Raw genomic sequence first — 23,967 nt, forward strand, 5'->3', positions numbered from 1 at the left:
GGCCACCGGTAGAGATGGAACAGGACAAAGGCATCCTAGATTACTCCAGGATGTTAATCGTGGAAGGTAGGGATATGGAGCCATATTGGAGGCATTGAAAGGGTGGAAAAGCCCTTATTTGTGTATGAAATGAAAATAGAGTGTTGGGAGGACCCTGTAGTGCATTCCTGCAGAGACACCCACCAGGCCACCAGGCCATCACAGGGTGCATTGGAGAGCTTAACTTGAATGTACGCTTAGGAGCCATTGACTTGTAGGTGAGACTCGAATGGTATATCCTCCAGGGGAAGCGCAGAGGAGAGGCAATGGAGAAAATATGGAAATGCTACAACTCTACATGGGAGAGGTAAATAAAAATCACTAGCCGGGGATAATTGAAATTTTGATGTGTGTGTCATCAGTACTACTTAAACATGCTTACACACATGTATTTACACACACACCCTACGTTCCCACTTCAGTGCTCATTTATGGTAGTGCTCTTAGGTGATGGCCTATTTATTTAGCATGTATTCTGTTGGAATTTCATAGTTTCTGATATTTTTTTATTATTTCAGATTACAGATTATTATATTCAGATACAAAGCCTTTCGATTGTGTGTGTGTGTGTGTGTGTGTGCGTGTGTGTTTATAATATTAATAGCTGTAGAATTTAAGGTCAAAGGTCAAATTATGTGAAAAATTTAAGACTTTGATCACTTTGTCAAATGACACTCCAAATGTTGCAGGTTCAGATGGGCTGTCTCAGAAGTCTCTGTTTCCCCACTTGTTTAATAACTAAACAATATTTAAACAAGCATAACCACATGAGAAGTCAAGAATGTTTGATTACTATTGAACTTTCTACCTTTTGGCATAATAAAACTAAATATTTTTGTATATTCTACCAATAGCCTGCTGTCCTCTTTCCCTCCCTCTCTTCCTTCTTTTGGTAGTTTTTCTTTCTTTCATTGTCTTTGTTTGGTTTACTGAAAACACACTCCTAGTTTCCTGTTATTTCTCTGTCTCTCTGTCTCTGCTTCTCTCTCTCTCCCTCTCTCTCTCTCTCTCTCTCTCTCTCTCTCTCTCTCTTTCTCTCTCTCTCTCTTTCTCTCTCTCGGTTAGAAATCTGTAAATTTTTCTTATCTTTTAAGAACACTAAAATTTTTTGAAAGACATAATATTATGCATATTTAAGTGTCATCAGTACTACTTAAACATGCTTACACACATGTATTTACACACACACCCTACATTCCCACTTCAGTGCTCATTTATGGTACTGGTCTTAGGTGATGGCCTATTTATTTACCATGTATTTGTTGGAATTTCATAGTTTCTGATTTTTTTATTATTTCAGATTACTCTAAGATACAAAGCCTTTTGATTGTGTGTGTATTTATAATATTAATACCTTTTATTATATATGCATATATATCATATACAGAGGGGGAGGGAAGAGGAGGCGGAGTAGTCACAAAACAAAGCAGCATTTTGTGCTGATGCATCTTACTGTGTGGCTAGACTTTTCAAAAGCATCTTAAACAATGGTGAAAAACTCGAATCACTGATTTATTCTTTATTTACTTGAGATCTGCTGAGTTTCTACAGTCAGCCATTGTTTTCACTTTTGTCCAAAGGTAAATAACTTTGGGCTGGTGAGATGGCTCAGTGGGTGAAGGTGCTCCGGCCACCCCTCACGACCTGAGCTCAAGCTCCAAGTTCCCTGTGTAGAACAAAAAACAGATTCAGAGAGGAGAAAAATGGATGACAACAGATTAAAATTAAGACAAAACTGGTTGAAAAGCTCAAAGAAGTAAAGAGAGAACTGAATGAAATAAAGAAAATTTGTAGCTAGAAAGTACAACGCTAATCTCAATTCTTTCATGCTCTTAAACATTTCCTATATATATGAAATATATGTGTATAGATCTGTGTGTATCTTTTTTGTTGTTGTTTGTTTAATGTTACTGTTTTCTTCCCTTCTACCTCTATTTAAGAATTGTGTGTGTGTATACAAAACTCTTTAATAGATACATATGTATATATGTGTGTATCATATCATAGATATTAAACGATGGTAGAGGAGAGGAAAATACCATTAAACAAACAACAACAGAAAAGATATGCTAGAAAAGGCTTGCGATGCTCCCACGGGGTCCGGGAGGCTTTGGGATGAGATCGAACTGGTGTGTGGGGGTGGGAGGGCTGGGCTGGGTGACACCCAGGGGATGGCGAATCAACAGAGAAACTTCTCTTCCTATAAACTGCAGGATATACATAAAGAAAATAATTCCCCGAGCCAAAGAATATCAGACAGTGTGAAATGAAATTAGTAACTAAATAACAGCTGAAATTTGGGGAAAGTTGGGGTGTGGACGTGAGGAATGTCTTCCACGTAGCGTCCAGTACTCAATTCGTTCTTTAATGTTTCCCAACAAGAGATTCCCTACAAATTGCCTCATGCCATTCTAAACAGATGATTGGACTTTTCCTCAGAAACAGTACTGAATAATATATGTGTTCAGATGAGTGTTTCAGCCCCTTCCAATTATTGTTTGCACTTATAGACACCCCCTTAATTATATATATATAATACATATATATATATATACATACATACACACACACACACACACACACACACACACACACTACGATTTTGCACTGTGTAGAAATCAAGCTGAAACTCTGGCTTAATTCACTGATTTTCCACTCCATGACAAAGTGGCACTCAGACACAGTCCCAGGGCGGGTTTGCCCCTGTATGACATGCATTAGAGGGTGACTAATGACCTTTGCTACTTGGCACACTTAGGGCAGGCGGGTTTAATGGGCTCCTATTGTGTTCTTCTGTGGCTCAGAGTTCAGGGTTCAGGAGAGAGTGTTGTCCCCTTCTGCTTCAACTGTCACCTATGTTGTCTTCAGTGTTTTTGCAACAGCTCTTTGAAGGAAAAGATTACTCTGGGCCGGTATGGGAGTTGGGGGTGCAGTCTTGTGTAATGGTGATGGATCTCCCTTGTTAAATCTGAGTTGCACAATCCCGCATTTTTATCATTCTGGTGACTTTTGCTGGCCTATGTTCCTTCCAGCTATTTATACAAGCACAGCAGAGGCTCGATGCAATGCAGATGGTGATAACCTTTTGCCATACAGACTCCCTCTCCAGTTTTTCTTTGGCAGCAAACCCTTTGTCCCATTCAGTATTCTGGAGGGGAAAAAAAATCTGTAGCAGATGATGTAAACGATTTCAGAAAGAGAAGAAAAATGCCAGAGTTCTACCACATTCCATGGCTATTACCACAGACCCATATGACTCCGAAGTCCTGGTATGAAAAGCTGTTTTAGTGAATTGTGACTTTACTCAAACATGATGAGGCAACGAGGGGAGAGCTGTAGATTATTTTCAGTCGTGCATCCTCCCTTATCCATCTTTAAAGCACATTCCAAACCCAGACCTTGTGTAACTCTGCCTGGACCACTCGTCCTCCCATCATTCTTGTTATCTTCAGCTTCATGTACGGACTTGCCAACCGAGCTCATGGCTCCTGCAAACACTCATCAGTGCCTCTGCAAGAAGAGAATAAACAGAACCACAGCTTAAAGTTTGTTTGTTTATTGATTTTTCTTTGTGTATGCTCGACGCCCATGGAGGTAAGAAGTGGGCATCAGATTCCCTGGTATGTGGCTGGATGTTTTTGAGCCACCATTTGTGTGCTGAGAACTGAACCTGGGACCTCTGCAATATTCGCAGGTGCGCTGAGCCCTGTCTCTGCCTCAAACCCAGTTTAAACCATGCTGTGTGTGATAAGCAGTAACCGTAGAAAGGAGATGCTGAAGTCCACACCAAGGTGGAGAAAGACTGGACTGAGGCTAACACTCCAGGAAATGGTTCCTCTATTCTAGAAGGCACAAAAAGAAAACCAAATGTTATTTTATATTAATGAGTGTTTTTATTCTTTGAAAGATTCATTCATTTATATGACATTTATTGATCATGTCTACCCTCTACTAACTCTCTCCAGCTCCTCCTGGAATGTTCTTGTATGAATACTATATGTTTACACACTCACATTCCTACTACTTACTCAAGACTAACTCACTCCAGTATCCTAGAGGTTACCCTCTCCACTCATTGAACAATCATTTATGAGCATATACTTCACACTATGTGCTATCAAGAGTAGCACAAAGAAAGAGAAAATTTACCTTTCTCTCTTTCCTTTTCCATTATTCTTCTCGAGTTCTCGAGGTCTTGCTTGCAGTTAGCTGCCATGACCTTGTCAACTATCAGTTCAAAGTGACGATGAGCATAGCGGAGATGTGACTTCTGAATAGAACTAGGGTAACTAGCTTTCATAGTGGAGAGCAAATGTGGAGAGCAAACCCACTGCATCCTGGACGGCTGGAACGAAGGCTTTCCTTCCCAACATGGAAAAATGGAATTTTACAAATTGCCTCGTCCTATTCTAAACATAGAATTCAGCTCAGAAATAACTGAGTATTATATGTGTTCATATGTTTGTTTCAGCCCATTCCAATCTCTGTTTATGCCTCCCCCTTTGGTATAGCTATACTACAATGTAAATACACACACACACACACACACACACACACACACACACACACACACACACCCCACAGGTCCAAATGACATTCCCTACTTAGCTCCCAAGGTATCCTGAGTTCCTGTTGGAATGAGTGACTGTGTGCTAAGACAAAACATCATCTTACAGCCTGGTGATGGTTTTTAAAACTCTATCTTACTATAACTGAGGAGAACGGTTATGCTGTGGGCTTGTCTTTAGTATTGTTTTAGGGATGGAGCCCAGGTGGGGGTCATGCTAGGAATGTGTTTTGCCTCCTCCCAGAACTTTTTCTTTGAGATGCCTTTCCTCCGTATGAGGAGACCAGACTGGCCGTCTATGGGCATCCAGGAAACCCCAACACTAGAACCAACACTAGAAGTTTCTAATACTTCCATTTCTAACCCTGAGTCATGTTTAGAATTCCTTTCTCCTTTTGCAAAGCTGACTGGGGAACATTCACTCCTCTGCTCTCTGCACTTCCGTTTTCTGAGTTGCACAATGGCCTAATTCATGGCCATGCTACCATCCTGAACATCCAAACGCAAAGAGGACCTGTGACCCTCAGTACCTCAGGAGACGTCTGTCTGTCATCTCCTCTGCGACTCAGTTGGGCGTGCAGACTTCAGAGTCTCACACAAGCTAAGAGCATCTCCTGTTCTCTTGTCTTTCCCCTCCCCTTGTCCCCAGAGGCTCTTGCCTTGGGATTAGAAAAGTCTCACACTTGTCACACATTCATCCCAGACCTCTTGTCCTTCATCAAGTAGACAGCGTTTTGAATCATGAGGACCAAAACCTTGAAGGCTATTGATTAAGGCCATGGTGTGTATTGAGGGAGATCTCTGTTAGCATTATGCATGCTCTTCTGATACACACACACACACACACACACACACACACACACACAGACATCTACATAAAGACACACACACAGACACACAGAGACACATACACACACACATACACACAGACACCTACATAAAGACACACACAAATGCACACAGACACACAGAGACACATACACACACACACACACACACACACACACAAATGCACACAGATACACACCCTTCTGTGCCTGATTCTCTAGGCTCCCATCAGATCTAGCTTGCTTTATTGTGCTTGATTCTTGAGGACTGTGGTGACATACTTAAACACCTCTTCTCAAACTGATGGTTTCTGGAGTCCTTTCCAGTTGGATTATCTTTAAATTCATGTTTGTCAGTTTGAGTTGCAGCTCACAATAGCAAAGTCTAGGTAAGAATAACTTGATTGTAAGTAGCATCTGTTAAGCAGATCGTGATAGACTTTCTTTTATACAGAAATCTGGAATAAATAGGCCTGTGACTCTAGTCCCTAAAGTAAATGGAACTGAACATATCTTTCAAATCATATCTTATTTTGAAAAAAAGGTAGGGTATAATTGTTGGTCTACCTTCTGAAAACACATTATATCTATTCTTAATCACTCATTATTGCTTAATGACCATGCTATCTTCAAAGAACTTGCTAAAAAAAAACGTATCCCGCCACTTCCTTGCCTTCTCGAGCAATTCTGAGGAAAGCCAGGATAGAAGTTGGATGGCAGTGCCAGATGGCACCGGAGTTTCTGGGCCTTTGGGTCTATAGTGTAAGGCGTCCCTGGCAATGAGGTGCTCAAGGCTTTGCCTTTGTCCTGTCTATGGTGAGGGAATCACACACATTGTAAAACAGATTGACCTGTCCTAAAAAAATAAAGCTCAAATGTCAGGCTTAGCGAACCCATGTTTTCTCATCAGACAGGCTCCTGCCAAAACCTGCTGATTTTATGCGAATCCTGGGTGGTCCAAAAAGATGGAGCATTGAATCAATTCTACACTTCTTGAAGGAGTTGTGGAAAAACAAATGTAGGAAGGAGGTCAGCCATCATAAGCCCTGGAAAAGACACATTCTGATAAAATTGTATTCTAGGAGGTCTGATGGTGGTTTACATAGAAAGACAGAGGTGCGGTGTAGATGCATAAAACTCAGGATTGGTTCGTGTTTCCAGGTCTGGAGAATGGATAGATTAGTTTCACAAGAAGTGGCCATTAGTGAGTCAGAGTCATTCTATAAACCTTTGCTCTTCTTCAGCAAGTTCAGTGGAGATGAGGATGACGGTGACCATGGTTGCAAGGATGATGACGATGACACATCACATTTTCAATGGTTTTGAGGCTCATTATGCATCTGTGAAGCTATTGCAGATCTCAGTCCGTGCCGGTTTCCGCTTTCCTCTCATTGACCCGTGTTTCCTGGATACTACCTTAGCCAGGAAAGGAAGTAGAGAGGCTGACGCCACTCACCCTCGGATCTTCTCTGTGTCTTTACAGCAAATTCTCCGTCACTCTAGAGAAAACTCCACCAAAGTCATATTTCTCATCACCGATGGCTATTCCAATGGCGGAGACCCCAGACCTATTGCGGCATCACTGAGGGACTTCGGAGTGGAGATCTTCACGTTCGGGATTTGGCAGGGGAATATCCGGGAACTGAATGACATGGCTTCCACCCCGAAGGAAGAACACTGCTACCTGCTCCACAGTTTTGAAGAATTTGAGGCTTTAGCTCGCAGGGCATTGCATGAAGGTAATAGAAGCTTATTAGAGTTACAGGTACCTTGAAATCTCTCTCTCTCTCTCTCTCTCTCTCTCTCTCTCTCTCTCTCTCTCTCCCCTCCCCCCTCCCGTCCTCCTCCCTTCCCTCTCCCTCTCTGTCCGCCTTCCTCCCCCTCCCCCCGCCCCTTTCCCTCTCTCCCCTTCCCCTACTTCATCTCTCTCTCTCTCTCTCTCTCTCTCTCTCTCTCTCTCTCTCTCTCTCTCTCTCTGCATGAAACTCATTGAAGAGTGACTTCAACCCCTCACACTGCTCTTAATGGAGGCTTGCAAGTGCTTTGGGTGTCAGGAGATACTCCGAACTGCCCGGAGATGGCATGCTGATCTGGCAACAACCCTGTTTTGCTTCATCTCTTAACAGCTGCGATGCATTCCCCTAGAACATCCATATGTCCCCACCTAGATCCATGGGATGAATTGAGGTGTGTTTGGAGGCCACACACAGAGTGGGAAGCCGTGACTGAGATCACATTCACAGCTATCTGGACGAATGAAGTAAACATTCTGAGACAGGAGCATTGAATCTCACCAGAATGTTTCCAGAAATACACAGGGAGATAGGACGCTGAATACTTAGCACGCACTTCTTGTCCTGACAACTCGGAGATAAATGGCTTCTGTCATAAGAGCGTGAGCCCTGGGGTGGGGGGATTAGCAAACGCATCCATTGTTGGTCTTGATGCCCTCGTTTAAGGATGTTTAACTGTACGGTTCTCAGTTAGATGAACTTGCCTGCTGAAATATGAACCCAGAGAAAAGAATACAGGCAGAGCGTGAGGCGTTGACAGAAGATTTAGCCATGTGCCTAACTGAGCCACAATTTCTGGCAGGTACTCAAGGAAAAAAATTCAATGTAAGACGGGAACCATAACAATATATTCAAAGAACCCGTGAGGCTCAAAAAAGCCAGGTTATCCCTGGTAGAATTCCAAGAGAAGATTTCAAGGGGGCTGTGAGTCTATTGCTGTGTCTCTAGTAAAAAGGATTAGCCTGTCCGTGGGTGGTTACTAGCTAACCTTATTGGAAATAAGACTCCTAGAAAAAATGGATGGGAGTATAGAGTGAGTTTGGGGAGGAAAACCAGGCTTAGATTTAAATCCTAGGCTTTTAACTGGCTTAATTTCTAAAAGGTTAGGCCATAAAAATTCCGAATTCTTGGATTTGGATCCTAGTTTCATCGTCTATTCAGTGAGTGATCTGAAGGCAAATTATCTATCTTTTAATACTTCTCAGGGTTCTGGTCAATGAGAGTAGTACTTCACAGGCTCGTTATTTGAGTTAACTAGATTAAGGCATAAAAAACAATTAAAGAAATCACTGATGGGACCTGAAAAATTATGGGGTAAAAGGTGCTTTGCTGGGTTGGGGATTTAGCTCAGTGGTAGAGCGCTTGCCTAGCAAGCACAAGGCCCTGGGTTCAGTCCCCAGCTCCGAAAAAAAAGAAGAAAAAAAAGGTGCTTTGCTGCTAAGATCTACAACCTGAGCTGGACCCCCGGGACCTACGGGGTTAAACAAGCAATCCAGTGTGTGCCCACATACACAGAGTAAATAGATACGACAAAAAGCAAATTACTGGTGGCACTTATAAAGGCTCAAAGACTAGTTTCATTGCACTTATCGAATATAAATAATAATGGGTTATTTGTTACTAATTCCTTCAGGTAATCAAGTACGGATTCCCATCTTTTCTCCCCTTTCAAACTAGGAGTTACACAGTAATCTGTTCCACAGGCTTCTGAAGAGGAAGAAGTCTCCACATCTCACCGAGGCTTCATTTCTAGCCTGTGGTCAGAAGTAGCCAGCAGCTCCTTTGTTTCCTCTCCTTTCTTTTAGAGAGTGGTGTACCATCTGGGGGAGCAGGGAGACTACAGCTGGGGATAGTGGCTGTTATTAGTCACAAGTATGAAGCTAGGGGTGCTGTGACCTATAGATGTGCTGTAGCAAATGGATCACTAGTCCAACTGTTCCTGTCTTTTGGGACAATTGCCTCTGCCCTAAATTGAGTTGGCGCCGAAATAAGAGCAGGCAGGACTTTCAAGGAAAAGGTTGTTTTGCTAGCATGCACTGGGACTTAGTGGAAAGTGCCGCCTTTCTTATACTAGACTCATGTCTAGAACATGTCAGATTTGGGTAGACTCTCCAGGGCCAGTAAGAAGCTCCACTTTTACTAAAAAGATACAACCACATGAGAGGAGAGCCCGATAACCTCTCCTCCTTACTCTTCTACTTAGGACACACTTCTGGCCTTCAGACGCTCATGTTTCTAAACACTCTCTGCAGCCCCAGGTTGCAGAACAGATTTCCACTTACTAAACCTCCACTTACTCCTCTCCTGGGTCCGAATGCTACTGTACCAGCATTGGTAGCCAGGCTTTCTTGGTTCCCTGAGGTCCTCTGTTGCCAACAAACCTCTGGTCCCATTTCTCAGTACGAATCCCCAGGGAACTCTGTGCAGACCTTCTACCCATAGCACTGTCTCTGGGCCGGAGGTGCCTGGTTCTACTGATCTCCTTTCCTTGAGGCTGAGTCTCCCTGAATTTCAGTCCCTCGTTGCTGTACAGACGTTTCCCATTAGAGACCATCTCTCCTCTCCTTCCCAAATCTTCCTCTGCAGACCTTGTACTCTGCCAACAGTCACCCACTTGCATTCTTACTAGGGGCCCATCCCTGTATCTGGACGAAGCAGCCTGACCCGAGCACTGGAATCCAGTCTAAGATTTTCTAGCTTCTTCAGCTGGAGATACAGACTAATCACTTGCTCCATTCCCGGCCATCCATCCAGGCTCAACCTTAACCCAGCCTTAAGTCAGTGTCTGAATGGCTGCACTCAAGGATTCCTGGAATGCTTTCTTCTAGCTCCCGCCTCAGATACTCAGTATGGTCTCTTTCTACAGACCATGTGTTTCCATACTGAAAACTAAAAAGCAGACTGGATTACGGTTTATGTTCTTAAATGTATGTGTTGATATTCTTGAATCAAACGACTATAGACATGATGCTACTTATTCTAAAAGTTAGTATCCCACAGTCAGCACTTTACGCAGTGGACAGGATGGTGGTTTTATTTCTAACTTGAACAGGATTTGGAAAGTCTGGCTACTGCTGCCTGACCTCACACAGAGGTCAGGGAATGCTGCTGTTGGAAGCCAGAGGAGTGATCTGAAGAACCAAGTGTGTTAATTACCTGCTACATCTGGAGATTCCAGTCTACACTGCTTCATTTCTGACTGACCCCGAGTGGCCTGAAACACTTGGGATGACGTCCCAGACTGAAATAACTGAATTGGCCAAAACTAACCCCCAGAGTATGTTCCTGCAAACAACACACATTCATATGTGGGTGGAGGTAGGGAACAGTGGGAAACAGAGAGATTAGAAGAGCTTTTTCCCTCCAGTTTGCTGTCCATTTGTAATGACTAGAAAAATGCAACAATCACTTGTTAAGGTTTTAAAATTGCCTTCTATCTTTCGTTCTTGCTAGACCTACCTTCTGGGAGTTTTATCCAAGAGGATATGGCCCACTGCTCTTATCTCTGTGAGGTTGGAAGAGACTGCTGTGACAGAATGGCCAGCTGCAAATGCGGGACACACACAGGTCAATTTGAATGCATCTGTGAGAAGGGCTATTATGGGAAAGGTCTACAGTACGAGTGCACAGGTGAGTCTCCGCTTTGAGCACACCTATGTCCGTTGTCTGTTGCTGGGTAACAAGTGAGCCTGAAACTTTATGGCTTTAAACATGTCTTACGAGTCTACCAAGCAACTCCTTTGGTCTCAACGATCCCGCTGTGTGGTGGTTAGGCTCTTAAGTGGGTTCTCTGAGATGTTTTGGAGTTGGCTGAATGTGGACTTGTCTAGGATGACGTCTTATGACAGAAGGGAGTCTGTCTGATATGAGGCTTCTCATAATCCGTCAGGCTGGCCTGCACTTGTTGAGTGAGGGGTGGTAGAGACGCACTGACAGGATAAGAAATAGAGCTTGCAAGGCCTCAGGACTTGGAGAAGATTTGAAGGTTTCTTTTATCTGTAGTTACCCTGACTCCTAGGTGCCTAAAGCTAAAATAAGCCTTGGTCTCTGACATTGAAGCCAGTGGGATTCTGGTCCCTGGTCTACAAATACTTGTCAGATGATGACAAAACCAGCAGTGCAACCCAGAAGACCTTTTAGCCTGCCACAGAGCCCTGCAAAAGGAAGTGGGAAGGTTCTAAAAGCGGCACCACTGAAAAAGAGAACTCACTCCCACTTCTCCACGACTCCTAAGAAGACCTTAACAGTCAATCCTGAGATGTTCTCAGGGGTCCTGCGCTCTGCATCCTATTATGTTAAGTAGAACTAATATTTATAAGTAGTCTGTCATTTTTCTGCATAGGATTGTATAGCTCCCAGGTTTCTATGACATGCTCTTTGGAAAACTGTATCCACAGAACCTGTTTCCACTGAGACCACACAGGAACAGGGGTCTGGTTTCCTCTGTATTACAAGGTTGCTCCCTTTTTTAAATTCACGAAGCATGATTTTGCTCTCGCATTTGGTTAGGAGGCCTGGGCTGCATCAGAGACACATGGGTGTCCCCTGTAGCTGCTCTTCTTCTTTGGTCATCCCTTCCTCCCTGCTTGTGGACACTGCCTCTGCGTCGCTGTATAACTCTCTCTTGTTCTTATTGTTCCTCCCCTTACCTCCCTTCATAGCTCCTGCCTCCCCTGGCTCCAATGCCAGATGGCAGACACATCCTTGCCAGGTCTGACCATCCGTGTTTCACCCAGCACAGCTGCTACTTTCTTGGACCCATTCCCACCCCACCAGGCAAGCTTCTCCACTTAAGCAGAAAGGGAAGAAAGATCAACCCATCGGCCTCCTGGCTGGCACAGGGCCTCCTCTTGATTCTTTTCCTTCTCTCAAATCTTCCCACACTCTCATCAACAGCCCAGCTTGGCACTCTCCACAACACCCCCTCCTCACCCCTCCCTTCATAACCTACCAAACGCAGGCAGAAAATCTCATTTCTGTTGCTTGATGCTGTGTGGTCAGCGTGTCTGCCTTCTGTGTGGTCCTAGACCGAACTGTTCCCTGCCACCAAACTGCTGTCATCACTGTGACTGCCTGGTGGCATTGGTCACTATGGGCCACAGTCCCCATTGCTCCAAGGCACTAGAATCTTGGTTCCCACCAGATAAGCTTCAAATAAAAAGAGGTCGCAGTTCACAACCCTCTGTCCCTGCTGGGAACTAAATGCTGAAAGGAACGACAGCCCACAGCATGGAGTTGTCATTGGAGCGTCAACAAAAGGGGTTGGAGACCTTCTGCTGTTCTTTCCCTTCAAGACCATTCGCAGAAGGATTCGTTTTTTTATTCCATCCTCTTGAATTAGTAAACCTCCATTCGATGCTTTCTGACGGTCCAGACCAAAATCAGATATAGTTAAATGTGCATTTTTGTCACCTCCAGCTATTGGTTTTAAGTGATAGAGGCAAGTGGGATTTGAACTCTGCCATACACACTGTGTCTTTGCATAGTTGGATAGGAATACTCATGGGTGAATTCTCTGCCCCAAGGGAAAATAAGCAGAGAGAAAATTGATCCTTCCGACAGCATGAAAGACTCCAGGACAGACTTGTCCTTTCAAAAGTCAGAGAGAAACGTTAGGTCTGTAGTATCCAGTACTGAAATCTTGAGAGGAAGGAGGGCCTTTTAGAATCTGTTATGAAGCAGCCTGTTCAACCGGAACCCGAAGGCATGCCCATTGCCTTGGGGCTTCACTCTATCCACATGGATCAATTTGTAATTACAAACTTCAGTCGATGCCATGGAATACAAATGCCCATGGTATGAAGCTCAGGCTCCCGGGAAGGCTAAAATGGCTCCGCTAGGTTTGTAGACCCATTCTGCTCAAGGGAGAGGATGCCAACACCCATTCTAGCATCGGAATTCTGAGTGTGCTGACTGTGCGCCCTCACAGAAGAATCACCTTTCAGAAGTCAGCCATGCCTTTTCAGAGCCAGAAGCAGCCTTGGAGATGATCTGTTTAAAACCCCTCAGTTTTGCAAGAGGAAATTGAGGCCTTGGAGAGATGAGCATTGCTCAGGGCAACATGTCTAGCCATCAATAGGACATAAAGCAAGCCAGGGGCGCTGTCCTTCAGGTTCTGTGTCCCTTCTAAGCTATCGTGCTGTGCATTTCTCCAGCTATAACTGCTTGTGGGTATTGCTTTCCCAAGACCAGAGATATGGGACTGGCTCAAAATATTTAAAAATGTAGAAATACAGGCTTAAATGTCTGCTAATTACTATTGGGTCCAAAGAGAACACCATTTCTCTGAAGTCCAGTGGTTAGACAAAAGCCAGTGCTCCTCGGAAATATGTAAAGTCAGTTCCCCTCCACCAAAGGATAGGACATTGGACAAGTCAATCTCTTTTGACTCTGAGTTTCTACTGTAAAATGGACTTAAAATTATGTGAACACACATGTTTATGTCTAGGTATACAGATTAATATTGATATATAGATATGTATGTGAACATATTTGGTGATGTGCATGTAGACAAATGCATATGCAATGATGGTGTTGAGGTGGCAACTTAATAGCAATTAAATAATAAGCACTAGATACAAGGTGCCTTTCTGAGCACTAGAATATATCAACTACTTTAACTCTCAAGTATTGGTTCATTTCAGAGAAGAAGAATTGAAAACTTGAAAGGTCAACTAATTTTGCCACAGAAACACAGCCACTAGAGATGAGATGGACCAACCCGAGTGTCTGGCTCCTCTGTTTCTTGTCTTAATCATAGACATTTAACAAACATGCTCAGATTAAAAACATAGGGTCAAGGTGACGAGCATAATGCTACATGCTCTCATCAAAGCCAGGCTGGGTTATATAGCAAGATGGATGCGATATATAAACTTTTAATATTAATGAGATTATCATTATTTGATCATTTTCAACTTACAAAATAGCAGCTCCATATGGTTCAACCATGTTCAAGAAAGAAGAGGATGAGCTATATGAGATCCAAGCCTGGTGGTCAAACATCCCTGCCTGCCGGTTAAACTATGATCCCTTCATAGGATAAGCTAACGCCCCACAGCATAACGTAAAGGATTTGCATGATCTGGTGCTTTCATTACCCTTGATCTTACAGTCAGAACTCTCATACTCTTCTCTGAATTCCATGCTATCTCATTCCCAGCCCTCGCCTCAAGCTTCTCGCTTCTTCTCTGAGCACAAATAACTGTTGTCTTTGTATCTACGTCATCACACTGATGCCCAGCAACTCCCTGTCCTGTGTGTTCAACTGCTTCCCTTCAGACCCCATGATAAACGTTAGAGAGACAATGAGAGAGTGCTCAGAGCCCATAATAAATATTGAAGAGACAATGACATAGAGTGTTAAGACCCCATAATAAATGTTCAAGAGACAACAACATGAGGTGCTCACATAGTGCACATAGACAGTGATATGGAGTGCTCCCATAATGCCCTCGTTACTTCATGCATTACTGGGACAGGACAGAGAGACCATGACACAAAACCAAGGTCACAGAGGGATGGGTTGTTTCACCTTCCTGTTTCAGTAGATTTATCCCTCATCACATGGAACTTAAGGCAGCAGAAAGTCAAAGTCAGGAAGCAAAGAGTGGCGAATGCTGGAGCTCAGTTCATTTTCACCTGTTTGTTCAGCCCAGGACCTCAGTTCAAGAAACAGTGCTCTCTGTACTTAGGGTGGGTCTCTCGCCCTCAATTTACCTCGCCCAGGAACTTCATCACAGACAGCACCGGATGTTTGTTTCCATGGCAATTATAAAATCCATCAAATCAAGACTCAAGATCAACCATTACATCTCACATGTCCAAAGTCTCACTGGGTTCAGTCTCTGGCTTTATAAAAGCCCTGAAAAAAAAAAAACTTAACTTTGATATCAGAATATTCTGGGACAAAAGTCACAACCGAAACCTCAAACATCTGTATTTATTTTCCTGTGCCTGCCTCACCACTACCAAATCCCCCAGCCAAAAACACGTGAGCATGTGGCACGACACATTTATTTCTTACAATGTGGTGGGTATATTTGAAACAAAAACATTTATATTTGGTTGGCTCTTGTCAACAATAAATTAAATGCGACATACAACAGATTTGCTAGAATAGCCATTTTAGGATGGCTAGATCATCAAGTCAGTTTCAAACAGCCGGGGAACTCTTGTAAACCCAAGTGGTTGCAGCTGCTCTGGATTCCCCAGGAGAGGACAGAGGCATGGAGTACAGGGCCATTAGGCATCTTGAGGACACGGCTTCTTTCCAGAGACTGACTATTTCAGTGACTGTGGAATGAACCAACTGAAATTGTACATCCATTTGGGCCAAGGACGAGGCCCCTAGGTAACTTGAACAAAGTTCTAGCTATATTGTATTTCCTCAAAGGGGATGCATGAACTCCTTACTCCTACCCTACACACACACACACACACACACACACACACACACACACACACACACACACGGTTTCCTTCTGTATAAATATTATGCCATTCCTTCGGTAAGAGAGGACAAAGAATTCTAGAAATTCTTGCCTGAAAACAAAAACATTTGGATCTTGTCCTCTGAACGGAGCTTAGCTGTTCCCTCCTCCTAACCCCCAAAAAGGATCCCCAGCGGTACTTAGTGATGGATTTATAAGGTGTAAGGAATGTGTGCAAAGAATTCCTTGCTGCTTTTTATGCAGCTAGTGTGTAGACACGGCTTCCTGTCAGCTCAAGGAGAACATTTGTACCTGCTGCCTAGAGCAGGCTGGTTTGCTCTGGTTTCCACTCAGTGGGGTGGGTGATCAGCCCTGAGGGTACTTTCCAGTCAATCACAATGATGTAGCAATAAAGCACACATAATCAGACCGTGAGTATATATCGGTATGTATTAGTTCACTTTCTGTTACTGTGATGAAATACCATGACCAAAAACATCTTACAGAAGAAATAATTTACTGTGGTTTAGGATTCCAGAGAGAGAGAGAGAGATTGAGTCCACAATGTTTGCTTGGGGATGGGGCTGGGGGAAGATGGTAATCAGTGGCGGAAGTGGGAGATCCCATCTTTATCCATACACAGGAAATGGGGGTGGGAGTCTGGCAGGAAGTGGGACAAGGTAAGGCTATAAAACCTTAAAGCCTGCCCCTCAATGACAAACTTCTCATAGGCTGAACTTTCCAGAAGAATCCATAGCTGCTGCAAACGGCACCACTGACTGGCATCCAAGTGTAATGCATGAGTCTCCGAGGATGTTATCATTCAAACCACTGCAGATGGGACGTATCATAAAAACTCTAGTGACAATGTACTTTACTCTGTAGAAATATGCATAGCAACTTACCCAGCAGCCTAAGAGTTTCAAGAGAAGAATCACAACCAATAATTCTGCTTCCCCTTGTAAAACAAAGCTTCCCCTCCACAGCCCCAACAAGTGGTTCTTTCCATTTACCCTGGCAAGGAGGCAAAGGAAGGCATTTAAAATCCGCTAAGCCACGCTGTCAAGCATTTTGGATCACATGCCAAAATATTGAAAAATCTGTGTATCCCTGATTGATTTCCAAGTTGGCTAAAATTTCTCAACGAGACTAAAAGCAGAATTAAAAGTGGGAAGCAGAAATAGGAACAAAGAGATCCAGCAAATCCCACAAGGCACTCCTGCTGATGGGAGGTCAAAGTTTAAACAAGGATGTTCACATTCAAGCAGCCCACAGCCAAGGCGTGGCCCTGCCCACTGTGACCCACCATTGTCCAGGCTTCATGCCGTCAGGTCTAACAGGTTGTTAAAATTTTGTATCCTCTGTGAGGAGACCAGTTTCCCCTCTAGCTGGAGCCTTCTCCTCCCATCATGAGATTCCTAAGCAAATCCCCATTCTCTGGCATCTATTAATTTAATAGCCTGATAATGTGATTGAAATCCAAGGGTCTCTGTAGAATATCTTCATTTCTGCCAGGCCTGTTACAAGCTGTGTTATGCTTCTGGGATTGAATTCTTGGAGTTCCTTCTAGCTTTCATGCCAAAGGTGACATCAGTTATCTGTCATCAAAAAAGTGCTATTAATGGCTTATCAGCTGATAATTCCTTAGAGTCCCTTCTCAACTCCATTGACATGCAGGAATTGGAAAACATTTAACTTATGAAATGAACTGGTACTGTGTTGATATTGGCATTGTGTTCTCGATTTTTGAGAAGGCTCCAAGAGGTATTTCTGGATGTGCTGACAGGCCGCCTCTTTGTGTCTCCCTTGCCAGGTTACATCCTGGAGCTGTGCTGTGCAGCATGGTTCCTGGGGTGAGGTGGGCTTCCAGGGCCTTGGTTATTGAGTTAAAAGGGGGTTGCACACAGTGACTATCCACTGTGGTAACAGCGATGGGAAGAGTAAACAGCAAATGAATTACCTTCTAGATCAGTCTTATAAAGGTATATATTGAATATATTTTGAGAGAGCTGTGAACCAAACAGCAAAGCACACTATCTATAGTCTTTAAAAGTGGACCACAAGAAGTCTCCATTGGAGAGAAATGTCTTGATGATTCTTATGAGCACGTTCATAGGTAGCCTCAGTTGTCAACTTGGTGTACCCGAGAGAGGGAACCTCAGGTCAGGAATTGCTTGCAGCTGATTGGCCTGTGCGCATGTCTGTGGAAGTCTTTTCTTCATGGCGAATCCATGTAGGAGGAGCCAACCCGCGGTAGGAGGGGCCCTCCCACAGTAGGCGGTGCCGTCCCTAGGCTATATAAAGAAAGGTAGATGGATGTGAGCCCAGAAAAGCCAGTAAGCAGCCTATCTCCCAGGTAGTCTCTGCTTCAGTTCCTGACTTCAGGTTCCTGCCTTGAGCTCACGCTGGAACTCTTAACTTGAGCTTCTGAATATGATGGGCTGTAACCTGTAAGCTAAAATAACCCTTTTATCCCCCAGGTTGATTTTGGTCAGTGTTTTATCAGATCAGCAAAAGACAAACTAGATCGCCCACGCAGTTTACTGACATGCTACGAGACAGATTGAGATTGGCGGCTGTACTGCTCTAGCTAGTGTGGGCCGCTGTGTGGTCCCTTAATATTAAGGTGGTGCCCTGTAGGCCTTGCAAGCATGGACGGTCCTCCATGAGCAAAGTTCAGTCTCGGTCCAAAAGTGGACTCAACGGGCTCTGGGCTGGAGCTCTGTCGTGTTATGTTACAAATTTCTTTAGCGAAGAGTCGATGATTCCTGGACCATGCCTGTGTAGATTCCTGATGGAGACTAGCTCTGTTTCCTAGCGTCTTATAGTGGCCCTACCTCCACAGGAAGGATGCATTTCTTTTGAAAGATGGAAGACAGACTGAAAGGTCTTAGACTCAAGTGGAAGCTGGGATAGATTACTGGGGGGCATGGGGCTTAGTAGAAGAAGTTTTAATGCCATAGACATACAACAGTATGGTGGGGGCTCTAGGATAGTACAGGCCCCAGTGCCAATGTCAGGATGAACAGGACTCTGAAGAGAAGAAATTGCGGTCCGTTGGCAGAAGTGGGGGAAGTTTTACAGCACATGACTGTCTCCAAGCTCTGTTCCCAGGCAGGAGTCAGGGGGTCTGAATCAGCAGGTGTGGCCACCAGTACCCACTTTGATGTAAGTCCTAGCATCTGGGGGGATCTGTTAGCTAAAGATTCAGAAGTAAGTCCTAGTAGGATGCCTGTGGGTATCTATGAGTTGGCAAGGGCAGCTGCTGCAGTCCTGTGGCCTGAGCAACAGTTGGCTTCTAAGGCTACATTCTTACATTTCAGTCTTTGTTAATATTTAGAAAGAGATAAAGGAAGGATAACGATGGGGAGAGAGGCACACATGATACTGGGTGTCGACTCCCTCTGACTTCTAAGCTGGACAGAGATGAGTATGAGGGTGGGCCGCCTCTTCTCCGGGGTAGCCTGGTCTTAGCCTCTCGGGCAAAGGTTGGCATCTGCACTTTTACATCAGGAGAATGTTGAGTCCAAGTAGCCTGGTAAGCATTATTGGTTATTTTTGGAATCTTGAAAACAACTTTTGGGGGTAAAACTACATTAAAGTAAAAACTCAGGAAGACAGCTCTGAAACACCCAATGTACATTCTTAAGCTGAACAGAAATGTTTATGACCTTGGGAGTAATCATAGGGTTTTATTATGCAACTTAAGCTTTTAAAATATGCTGATTTACATGTTTTAATACAAAGAGATGTTGTGTGTCTCATGACAGTGCTGACCAGCTAACGAGAACAAAAGACGAGTTATTTATATGGTAGCAACCTCTACAATAACATGTAATTATTTTGAATCCTTGGCACAAACATTTTGAAGAGGGCTTACTTGAAAGCTGCTAAATTTGAGAAAAGGCAGTGTATAGGTCAGAAGAAAAAAGATTTGGGAGGGAGAGTTTTGCCAGTGACTTTCAGTCGCTGGAAAAAGCTAAACCCAGTTTAAAGTAATAGTCAACCATCGAGGAGGCAAAGCGCAGGGGAAGAACCTTGGGGTACCCAGGTGGCTAGCTCAAATCCCCTCCTCCCTCAGACAGCGGTGGAAAGCGGCTTGCAGGTAGTCTCTTGGGCAGGTCCTTTGAGGGGCGTGTGCATGTCGATGCCCTAGAAATGTTCTGTGCCACATCGAGATGCCCCTTTGCCCACCCAGTTTCCTCATTTGCAAAAGAGGAGACAGTTCTAGAGGACCCAAGAAACTTCCTTAGCGGCATTCCACTGTAGGGGGTGGATCTCACACTCAGTGCAGAGAGACCAGCAAGAAGGAAAAGACTCTCACAGAGAAGACAGTGGGCAGAGAGATCTTTGCATGGGAAAACATTCTCCACATTGAGAATGGAGCTTGTGCAGAGGCCACTGCAGAGAAAAACACATCCATGGGATACGAACGGGCAGTGGGCAGTGAGAGACCTTCATGCTGACCTACGTGCTTATCAATATTTCCTAAAGTTTCTGGAACAGAAAGCTTCTCTGGGAAGGTATTTTCCTATTCAGATGATTGACAGGTCTATTCTGATTAATCCTGGTTCGTTATTAGAAAGCCTCCTTCTGCCTAATACACCGAGAATCTTTTAGCAGTAAAGATAATGTCTGTACCAAGGACCAGAGATATGACTTAGATCCCATTCATCTGACCAAAAATTATGTAACAGAGTAGATTAAATAGAATTAAAGAAAAACAAACAGATCTATAAAAAATACTGCAGGCTCTACCAGAAGTAAACAGAATTCCTTTAAAGGCTCCCAGCAATGTCCTGATGCTCCTTTCCTGCCTCTGGAATCTGTCGCTGTCCTTTCCAGCAATGCTTCACGTTCTCCTTCTTTTCACGCAGTCATAGTACTCCAAGTACTGAGGAGATTAAGTTGTAATATAGTTCTTCTCCTTTAAATGAATATGCTGCCAGGTATACAAGAGTTGGGGTCCTAAGCTGCTTGTGAGAGGGGTTCCATCCTTGACTTCCTGCTTGCTGATTTCTACCCAGCTCCCTGACACAGCTGTCTTCCATCCACTCATAGTTTGTATAATCATTGACCATCACAGAGATCATCACTGTGTGCTTTGGTCCGTGAACTTCCTGCCTCAGTTTATTTGTATGCCAAAGAGCATAGGTAATAGAAATCGGTAGAGAAAAATGGGTTTATTCATGGTTTGTCCAAAAGACGGGGAGAAGAAATTCTAATTTTCTCCCTTGATGCCTGTGGTCAGCTTACAGTTTGTAGGAAGCCTTTAGACAAGGCCTAGAGATATATAAAATTAATGGTGCCGTGTTAGTCGATCTTTTTCTCAGAGCAAAGAGACCTGGGTCTCAGGTCGCCTCTATTGTTTCTGCTCTTGCTTGCCATAGAGTTTTATAATTGATGTCAGAGTGGAGGAAAATGAGGTCTTAAAGAACCTCCATTCTTGAAGAGTCTCAAGGGGCCTTGTGGAATATAAGATCTCCTCAGCCCAAGTCTGACATAGTTCTTTGGCTCTAAGTTCATTCTTTTGATACAACATAATAGACATAGTTGGGACATTTCCATTGGATGTTGACTTGAACCCCTCTTAAATAACTATTAAACACACTGGGATTGATAGTGTCAATTGTCAAGTTTATAGAATAAATCTAGAATCATTTAGGGGCAGACTTCTAAGCATGCCTACCGGGAAATATCTTGACTATTAATTGAAATGAAAAGGCCCACCACTGTGAGTACCATCTCCTAGTTGGGATCCTGAGCTGCATAGTTGAGAAAGGTTACCAAGTAACATTTATTTGTCCCTCCATGCTACTTGATGATGGAAACAGTGTGACCAATCCCCTTAAGTTCCGGTGAGTGACTGTGGTCTGGAAGGCTGAACCAAAATAGACTCTTTCTCACTTAAGTTACTTTTCTCAGGACATTTTAGCCCAGCAAGATGCATAGATGAATGCATCTGTCTTTTCATGAGCACATTGTGTCTTTTCACAGAGTCAGGATTTATGAAGGACAAATTTGCAAGGTGCAGTTGTCTCATTGGTAGTAATTTTTCCAAATAGTCTCATTTAATTGATTTCCTTTGCTGAAGCAGATGCAAGTTATCTTATTCCAGTTTTAATTACGGATATTAACTGCCAACTCACATACTTCATTTCACATAGTAAATCTCCTTCCCCATCGTCCCTCCCTCTGTCCAGAGGAGGATTACAGAATGACTATAAAGAATTAGAGACAACGAATTACAGAGGCCCGAGAAGCCAGAGCTGAGTAGCTGAGTAAAGGAGTCTGTAAAGGTGACATTAAAAAAACCTCTTGGGGGGTTGTGGATTTAGCTCAGTGGTAGAGCGCTTGCCTAGCAAACGCAAGGCCCTGGGTTCGGTCCTCAGCTCCGAAAAAAAGAAAAAAAAAAGCCTCCTGGACATTCTCTGGAAAAGCATTTTAGGGTCAAAATGCAGAGTCAGAGCTGAGCTGTAGCGTTGAATGCAGCTACAGAGGAGACAAGGGAAGACCGGAGCCAGATGAAAAAATGGCTAGATGGACAGACAGGAGGTCCAGATGGGGCAACAGGATAGGCAAATATCTGTAATGGGGTCAACTTAGATCAAACATAACTCAAACACGAAGGAAATGCAGTTAACAAGAATTTATCGTAATCAAGCCACCGCTGATCCATCAGGTCCCGGAACAGATCGAGAGCTGAAGTGCGACGCTGGAGGGAAGTTGTACAGCATATTTAAAGGAGGAAACTGTAAAGCGAAGGGGAATGGGGCGGGCTGCAGCATTGTCCAATCATATTTTGACATAAGGGGTTGCAGCATGGGAGTTTCCACCAATCAGAATAGGAGCTGGTTCATGGGCCTCAGAACGTGAACTTAGCTTGACCCTTCCAGCAAGATAAGACAAGTTGTCCTTGAGATTGCTAACTGTCTCTTTGCAAGTTATCCCTGAGATGGCCAGACTCAGACAACTGTCTTCTTTACAACAGAGGCTGTTCGGCTACTGGGAAGACCCCAGCTCCCTTAGGGCTTAGGACTTTGAACTTAGTTTTCTCCCTGTGATTAAACAGAGTCTGAGAATAAAACGTCAGCACACATCAAATGAGTATGCTGTGTCAACAGCAGGGACTGAATTGGGCTGAAGCCCCTGAGACAGTCAGCAGTTCTCTGCCTGTTGGTCCTTTGACACAGGTCAGAGGAAGCTGGTGCCATCTGAGAATCAGATGTCCAACTCTCTGTGCGGTCCAAGTGGAGGAGGTCTACTATTTAATGGGGTGTTTTGGTCGTGGTTTTCCTGACATTTTATATGTGCATGTGTCCCTATTCACTCCCAATAAATTTATACAGTACTTTCATTTTTACTCCTGGAATTAGGTCATGTATTGATCTGTGCCACATGGGAGGTGTCAGACAGATGCCTTGCACGTGTCTACCCAGGTGCAGTCATCCTCTGTCCTCCAGAGGGAATGAAAAACAGCTTGTATGCAATGCTAGCAGCTTGAAAGTAATAGTCCAAACTAGAAAAAAAGCAGGCTATGATTGTTCACTGTTTCTTTTCCTCCAACTCAATGAAATCAGGATGTATCTTGGAGTAACACATTTTGTTTTTCCTGAGCAAAATATTCTTTTATCTTTATGGGTCTTGGTTTAACAGTGTTTAAGATGTGGCCAGGCATAGAAGAGTGCCCTAAAAATGAGATACAATGCTTATAAACATAGCCTCCAGAGAAGCTAGGTACACTCAGGAAGTAAACAACTCTAAGGCTTTAGGAAGTCCCTGAAGCTGACTAAATACAGTCTATCCCTTTCTGTCAAAACTGGCTTAGGCCGTAAAGACTTCTGAGAGACTCTCAGACTAGCCAAGCCACCTAAAAGCAGGACCATCTGAGTCGCTTAGAAGAGGCTCAGGCTGGTTGAGCTTCTAGAAGAGGCTTAGACCTACTGAGCTGCCCGGAAAGGAAACTTTGCGTCCTTTTGAACTGCCTTAAAGTCATGCAGTAAGCTTCAGGGTTCCGTCTTTTGTTAGGAACCACCCATACTTGAGTGAGCTTATTTTTGGTGATGCAGCTGTCCTTGTTTCTTTTCTGCTCCTGTAAGTAACCCCAACAACGCTCATTGGCTCACCCAGTTGGACTTCGGTAGTGTCCTTACTTTGATCTGTTGTAAGTTTCCCGTCTGAGATGAGTTGGCATTCTTCACATCTTCCCAGGAATAGTGTCACACCACATAAACCTATTAGAATCTACTCAGTAACAGGGTGGTAGCCAGGGAAGTTACAAGACATCTATAAAACCCACCTTCCAGTAC

At 43.8% G+C, this 23,967-nt stretch overlaps 1 protein-coding gene across 1 annotated transcript in view; it reads left to right on the top strand.

Moving 5' to 3' along the window:
* The window catches only part of Svep1 (sushi, von Willebrand factor type A, EGF and pentraxin domain containing 1), a 168,478-nt gene that overhangs the window by 17,292 nt on the left and 127,219 nt on the right, over window positions 1-23,967 (top strand). Inside the window, exons 2-3 of the mRNA XM_032903665.1 lie at window positions 6,917-7,172; window positions 10,680-10,856. Coding sequence (XP_032759556.1) covers window positions 6,917-7,172; window positions 10,680-10,856 — 433 coding nt within the window. The remainder of the gene's footprint in view (window positions 1-6,916; window positions 7,173-10,679; window positions 10,857-23,967) is intronic.

The sequence above is a fragment of the Rattus rattus genome, chromosome 1, assembly GCF_011064425.1.
Source record: "Rattus rattus isolate New Zealand chromosome 1, Rrattus_CSIRO_v1, whole genome shotgun sequence".
NCBI classification, from domain to species: domain Eukaryota; kingdom Metazoa; phylum Chordata; class Mammalia; order Rodentia; family Muridae; genus Rattus; species Rattus rattus.